Consider the following 7,035-nt stretch of genomic DNA (forward strand, 5'->3'; position numbering starts at 1 on the left):
TAAGTGCATATATGTTTAATTCATATATTAATTAGTTTTATAATAATAAAATAAAAAACTTATAATTTAATTAATTTTTATGATTTTTATTAATCTTAACCAGATAAACTGTATACCAAAATAATTATTTTGATTTTTGTTATACATTAATTATTATAAATAAAATTCACCAACAATTTGATGATTTAATTATATGATTATACTAATTTTATGATTTCTTTTAATTTTAATTTTATTTTTATTAATATAAAATATATCCTGATGTTTCTCATAAAATTGATATTTACTGACCATTTAATAGATACCGCAACCCTATTCTAATAATTATATTGTACAAGTAACTCTTTGGAACCTTTAAACTACATTTACCCACCACACATGGCATGCAAGGCGTGCATGCAGCACTCTACCTTGCGTGAGTGGAACGGAGGAACGAGTTAAATAAAACTGTTACGTGGAAGTTAGTGTAAGTCATTTTCAAACTTTACTCGCCGTTGAAGCAGAAATTTATTTAATTGAGAGTCGCCAGAGCAAACGACCAAAAGTTTAGTCACCGCAATGCCGTCTTCAAACTTACGTCCTTCATTTATGAAAGCTTTATATAGGAAAATACCATCTGTCTACCTATGTACTATGTGAGATCAGAAAATATCGTTACTTGTTTTTACATACATTTTTATTATAATAGACAAGTGATGCTTTTGTGGATGGAAGGGCTAGTTGTTTTCTCATAGATATTACTACTTGTTTTGTCATAGATATTATTTTTTTGTTATAGATAGGATCGAATGACTCGTGACCATCAGTTTTGGAGGATCGAATGATGGTTTATAACAGATTTCACATCACCTTAATTAAGCTAGCCTGGCCAACATTTATCGATGAAGTAGCATGGTGTAAATAATTCATATCAGCCAGCTATTATTTAAAGTGGTCGTGCCACTCTAATTCTCCAACCATCTCTGAGAAGTCCAGGCAAAGTATTAACCATGGAGGGGCGTCTGAAAGTTTGTATTGTAACATATCTCTATATTGTCTTGGCATTCGGTGAACCAAAGTTAACGTACGCAAAGCCTAGGGCCACAGCCCTGTACGTATTTGGGGATTCCACTGTAGATTCTGGTAATAACAATGCGCTTGCAACCTTTGTGAAGGCCAACTTTCGTCCATATGGAAGAGATTTCGTCGGCAGAAAGCCCACTGGTCGATTTACGAACGGAAAATTAGTAACAGATATAATTTGTACTTCTACTCCATCTTTCTTTTTTCTTTACATAGTGAAGTAGAATGAAAAAATATCGTGGCTAGGTTTGCAGAGATTGAATTAGAAACTAACTGTAAAATAAACACAATTCTAATATAGTTGTTATTCATTAGTAGCAATGCTTATGTCTAAGTTTTCCCTGGGAAACAATATTCATGTTTAGCTTTTCCAATTGTATACAGCTGGATTATTAGGCCTTCCTGATACAGTTCCCGCATATTTGAATCCTCAAATCCGAGGGCCACGGATTCTTAAAGGGGCAAGCTTCGCTTCTTCTTCTTCTGGATATGATGATTCTACCTCACTCGCTACTGTTAGTATACGTTTTACACGTGATGGTATTAACGATATAGGGATTTAGATATAGAGAAAGGTATTTCATAGCCCAGATATAATTTCTGCTTTACTTCATGCAGAATGTTCTAACTGTGCGGAAGCAGCTGGACAATTTCAAGCTTTATCGAAAGGAAATTGTGAATACGGTAGGTACGGAGAATGCCAGCAAGATAATATCGGGAGCCTTGTTTACGATAAGTGCGGGTACCAATGATTATGTCGATAATTATTTTCTCAATCCCCTTACTCGTGCACAGTATACTGTTACCGAGTTCCAAGATCTTCTTCTATGCTCTCTCTCGGAATTTATACGGGTAATCATATGGTCTCTGCGTTGAGAGTGACGTTTCATGCTTCCTGAATTATCAATATTTTAGTATATGAAGCATTATAAGGAATTGGTTGAATTTTTTTTCCCATATTCACAATTACATGGTTGAATCGTTAGGAGAAAAAACGATAAGGAGTTCGCAAATTTCTTTTGATTATAAGAATATTTGATGAAGATAATAAAAATTTATTGGGGGTAAAAGGAATGATTGGATTTCAAAATAAAATGATTGTTATTCATATAAACTTTGTTGTGATGACTTCAAATGTTTGTTGTAATGACTTCAAACTTTGTTGTAATGAATTTCAAACCTTGTTGTAATTCATTAAACCTTGCGATGGATTATACCTTGTTATCTATTATTATCGATTATTCTAATAAAATTTTAATCCGAATTGACGATCTTTTTGACAGAGCATTTACCAGGAAGGTGCCACCTTATTTGCCCTCATCGGTCTGCCTCCTTTCGGCTGTTTGCCTTCTCAAATCACTCTGTACAATTTGACCGGTAAAGGATGCGTCGACGAGTTTAATGACATTGCCATCTCGTTTAATCAGAAGGCTGTATCATTACTAGAGGCATTGCAACCATCAGTTCCTGGAATTAAGCTTGCTTATATTAACGTGTATGACAAGCTGTTGGACTTCATCAAGAATCCTAGAAAATATGGTAATATTCTCTTTTCTTTTCATTCCTTCACGCTTTAATAAGTTTCAGTACAGCTTTATGTGCAGAAATGCAGAGGTTGCTAACCAGTGATAACTTATGAATAAATGTGTGGAAGGCTTTAAAGTAGTGAGGAAAGGTTGCTGCGGAACGGGCTTGCTGGAGACAGGTATACTATGCAACCCCACGACTCCGGTATGCCGCGATCCATACAAATACGTATTTTGGGACTCTTTTCATCCAACGGGCAAAGCGTACAATATCCTGGCGCAAGACATGTTCTCACAGGTTGCTCTGAGTCTTTTCTAGCAGTACAGCTGTGAGCAATTCATGGAAAACGACAAATTGTGATTAGTCAATAGTAGATACGAATCCAGTCAAATAAAAACGGAAGCGAGAATCGAATCAGCTCCGCATTACTATTAGGTACTATATAGTTGTAATCGTGGGAATTTCTGAACAGATTTTCTCATTAGGATCCAGTAACTGTATCAAGGAAAAAAATAACAATCTATTATATGAGCTTTCATAGATAAATTCCACAACAATGGGTCGCTGAGATCTATTTCTAAGATATTGCAGGGCGAGAACTTCGCGAATTGAGTTTTATTTCCCAACTAATTGTTCATAACGGTCAAACACGGAGAAAAAGTGTGTTGGGAGAATCGGAGAAGACCATAATGAGGTCCATGTGATATAAAGGCCACCGAGTTGACATGTCAATCTATGAGAATGAACTCCCTAAAAAGTTGGTAAATTCAAGCTCACTATGGGCACGAACGTAAAACAGACATGCGAAATGGAAAAAGTCGATTTGTGTCGAGGTTTAAAATTGGGTTTAGTGTAACCAGTTGTTTTTTTAACAGAGAAAACTTCACTCGGTTGTTTGAAATTGAATCACTATATTTTGGGAGGAGCGTGTTTTATTATTCAAATTATGTTTTTTTGCTTTTGAATTTAATTAGGGTCATTATTGTATTACTATAACATACAGGGGTTGTAAGACAATATTTGAGAGAATTTTAAAGAGATTTTAAGACAATATTTGACATTATGTTTAGGTAAATTGTGTTAACTTGAAAGAAAAAACGTTGTGTATAATTTTAAATATTATTTTTATGGGAGTGTCTTAAACTTATGGGAGTGTCTTAAACTAGCAATTGCACCGGATGTTGCAAAGGAAACCTCGTAAGATAGTAGCATTAAGTTGTTACTCTTCCATGATGAAAGTGAAAGTGTCACCATATTTCGCTAAAGAGTGTAAGTAGAATTTTGGATCTTAGTTAAAGAGGGGTGTCTCAAGAATTGCATCGTTGACATGACAAGAGTATCCACAGTATCAGGTTCTCTCTTTTTGGTTATTTAGTGTAGTTTCCAAAGAATGCATTGTATTGGTGGAAAATATATATATCCTTAGCAATTATTGAGCAGAAGACATTGATTTGGTCTTTTGGTTAAACATCCATATGTATTTGCATTGGCAACACTTCTTTGAAGTATTTTCCTATTTGAATGGTTGGAATTTATCCACACCCTATTTGTATATGCCAACTTTATTTGGGATTCATGATTCCTTTCAGTTCATATAGCAAGTATTTTCCTACTTGAATGGTTGGAATTTATCCACACCCTATTTGTATATGCCAACTTTATTTGGGATTCAAGATTTCTTGCAATTGATATAGCTCTCTTGGGTTTCATTCAGATCCATTTACATTGTTCCCCCAATTCAAACTCTAGGAAACATTTGTATCACTCTTTTTTATCAATCTTTGGACAGGATCATAGACCTACACCGAATGATTTTGGAAAAATTATAAGAAGATCAAATTGAAGCCAAAATATGGAACTTTTGAACTCAATTATGTTCAAAATATCAAATAATTACCATACAAGGATGGTAAATTTGAATAATGAAGATCAACACATTTGGTCTTTGAATCCTAGAAAGGACTATGAACTTGACTAGGATACCAAATCCCTTTTAATTAATGATATCAACAACCCACGAAAAAATGATTAAAGTTTCTTTGGAAATTCAAATGCGTGTCCAAATAAAATCTTCATGAATTCACTTTTAACTAATAAAGCTTTAACACAAAACATCCTTCAAAAAAGATACTAATTAGTTAGCTCATGCTCCTTGGTTCTAATTTTCTTTTCAAAGCGCTTAATATAAAAATAAAGGTACATTCAAAATTGTTGAATGAATTTAAAGAGAAACACTTCTTTGGAAGTTTTGATGAGATTTATAAAGGTGGACTTAGGCTTCCAATTTGTACAGGCAAGCTTATGAACCACTTTAGTGTTGTAACAATATATAATTGACACAAATACCAAGCTATCATTAATACTCTGTCTATCCAAAGAGACTGAGGAGTCGTTGATTCAATTTATTGAATGACTAAGCTCCTTTGACTTGTGAACATTTCCACTAGCATTATTACAATGGATCGCTACAGTTCCTTATTCATCCAACGGTGTAATAGTAATTTTGATTGATAATATCAACCAATACAAATCTGGAAACCATAATCTCTCACATCCAGCACTAAATAAGTTACAGGTTAAACTGCATCCCATATCAAAAGAATCACAGATTGACAAGCATGTGCGAAAGTTAATTTTTCAATGCAAGAGATACAAATTGATCAAGTAAAAGCAGCTCACTGTGAAGTTATATTGATTGATAAAGAAACATTATACAATCCCAGTCAAACTGTAAACCATTTTATACTCTTATCGAGTTTACTTAAAACAAGAAAACATGTGATTATTATAAAAATAAAAATAAAAACTGTATCTTGAATCTCTGTAAAAGTTGTTGCTTTAATAAAAAATAAATTTTTGAAGAAAATATGTGCATTTTTATTGTTTTATTACTTTAGGTTTAATAATTTATTCAATAAGAGGAGAGAATATATTTATCCTTCATAGTTTCTCTAAAATAATTTGTATTGTTTCTTATACCAGCATGGTTTGCATCCTCTTTTTCATTGTCATTGGTCAATGATTCCACAATATCCTTAGAAATAGAAAACCATTTTCACCCATCTCCCCATCGATACTTTGTAAGTGGAAGCAACGTATTGTTGTTTCTAATGTGAGACTAAATCTATTGAAGTTTATGATCTAAGACATGGGTCTCTTGTGGCAATTCTGAGCAAAAGATCCACCCATTGTTTTTGTTTGTGCCGTTCTATGATTCGTTTCTTATTTGTCTCTCAGCTTAACCTCTATGAAAGCCATGTGGCTGATAGGAGTCTGCATAATGGTTTGTAGGAGCTGAGGTCACCTGTCCTCCAGTTCGTTGGATTCTTGGGAAATAATCGTAGGACATACAGACCTTCGAATATGCTCAGACAGAACACACATTCTAATCCCTCTTTCAAACCTTACAACACCACAAATTTGTACATGGGGAGCATATCTATTACCAAACACTCGATGCCCAAGTTCCTTAGTGTAAAGATCCCCCATAATAAACCAACTAACAATGGATGGGTTGGCGATCGACCATTAAGCCTCTGTGTTGTACTCCTCTATTCGTGCACACTCCATGCTTCCTCATATACACAAGTAGGAGAAATGCAAGAGTGATTAGGGTCATTGGAAAAACTAAAGTCCCACCAGAATTCAGTAATCGCCTACATATGCGTGGTGGAGGTACAACGATATTCGCACGTAACGAAATAACTAGTCTCACCTGACTTTAGTAAATCACTTTAATAACCACCTAGATATGAGGAATTGATCTGACGATAGAGGATAGTTCTATCATATAACATAGAGAATGGGTGATCGATAACCACACAAAATGGCCACTAGGGGAGTTGTTTTCAAAGGGAAACACCTTATGAAGTAATTATTGGCTTAAAAATTTTTCTCTATCAAGACAAGAGGCACATGGTGCCATGTCGCTATATTTTTGTATAAATGAATTTTGTGCATATTTAATTTTAAAATAAAATGACATTATACACTGGTCCAAGAAAAGCAATAACGTCAACTTGGACATTATCTAAAATAGCATGGAAATATCTTTTATGTAATTTTTTTTGTTTTTAAAGATTTAGGGGAAATGAGATTTGCATAAGCCATAGATTTGAAAATAAATGAATTATTCAAGAGGATAATTTACAACAAGGATCACCATATTAAAACTTTCTAGATCCATGTATTGAGTAGTTAATTAGCCCTATTAATTGGCCTCAAGGCAAAACATAGATAAGCAAATGAAGGAATTATTCAAGGGAAGCACATACAGCTACGATCCATGTATTATTTATCACAAAATTTCTACATTTAAAATTGATGGATCCACGTATTAAGTATTTAATTGGTGCCACCAATGTTCACAAGGAAAATTTCATAATAGGAAAAAATAGGAATAATTGATATAAAATACTAATAAATAAAAGATAAATAGTTGATTAC

At 33.7% G+C, this 7,035-nt stretch overlaps 1 protein-coding gene across 1 annotated transcript; it reads left to right on the forward strand.

The window, feature by feature from the left end:
* The first annotated feature begins 987 nt into the window (after positions 1-987).
* On the forward strand, positions 988-3,040 carry LOC149156288 (GDSL esterase/lipase At5g45960-like). The gene is made up of 5 exons (XM_089445482.1): positions 988-1,242; positions 1,447-1,577; positions 1,681-1,914; positions 2,346-2,601; positions 2,717-3,040. The coding sequence occupies exons 1-5, from the start codon at positions 990-992 to the stop codon at positions 2,905-2,907; spliced, it is 1,065 nt and encodes a 354-aa protein (XP_089301608.1). The 5' UTR covers positions 988-989; the 3' UTR covers positions 2,908-3,040.
* Positions 3,041-7,035: the final 3,995 nt, after the last annotated feature.

The sequence above is a fragment of the Pinus tabuliformis genome, chromosome 9, assembly GCF_031772625.1.
Source record: "Pinus tabuliformis cultivar Carrire ecotype Pingquan chromosome 9, CPIR1, whole genome shotgun sequence".
In the NCBI taxonomy this organism is placed as follows: domain Eukaryota; kingdom Viridiplantae; phylum Streptophyta; class Pinopsida; order Pinales; family Pinaceae; genus Pinus; species Pinus tabuliformis.

Excerpts from the sequence above, each read along its gene's own strand:
- LOC149156288 (XM_089445482.1), top strand. The coding sequence starts at position 990 with ATGGAGGGGCGTCTGAAAGTTTGTATTGTAACATATCTCTATATTGTC. Across the intron at positions 1,243-1,446 it reads ATTAGTAACAGATATAATTT|CTGGATTATTAGGCCTTCCT; the intron begins GTACTTCTACTC and ends AATTGTATACAG. Across the intron at positions 1,578-1,680 it reads ATTCTACCTCACTCGCTACT|AATGTTCTAACTGTGCGGAA; the intron begins GTTAGTATACGT and ends TACTTCATGCAG.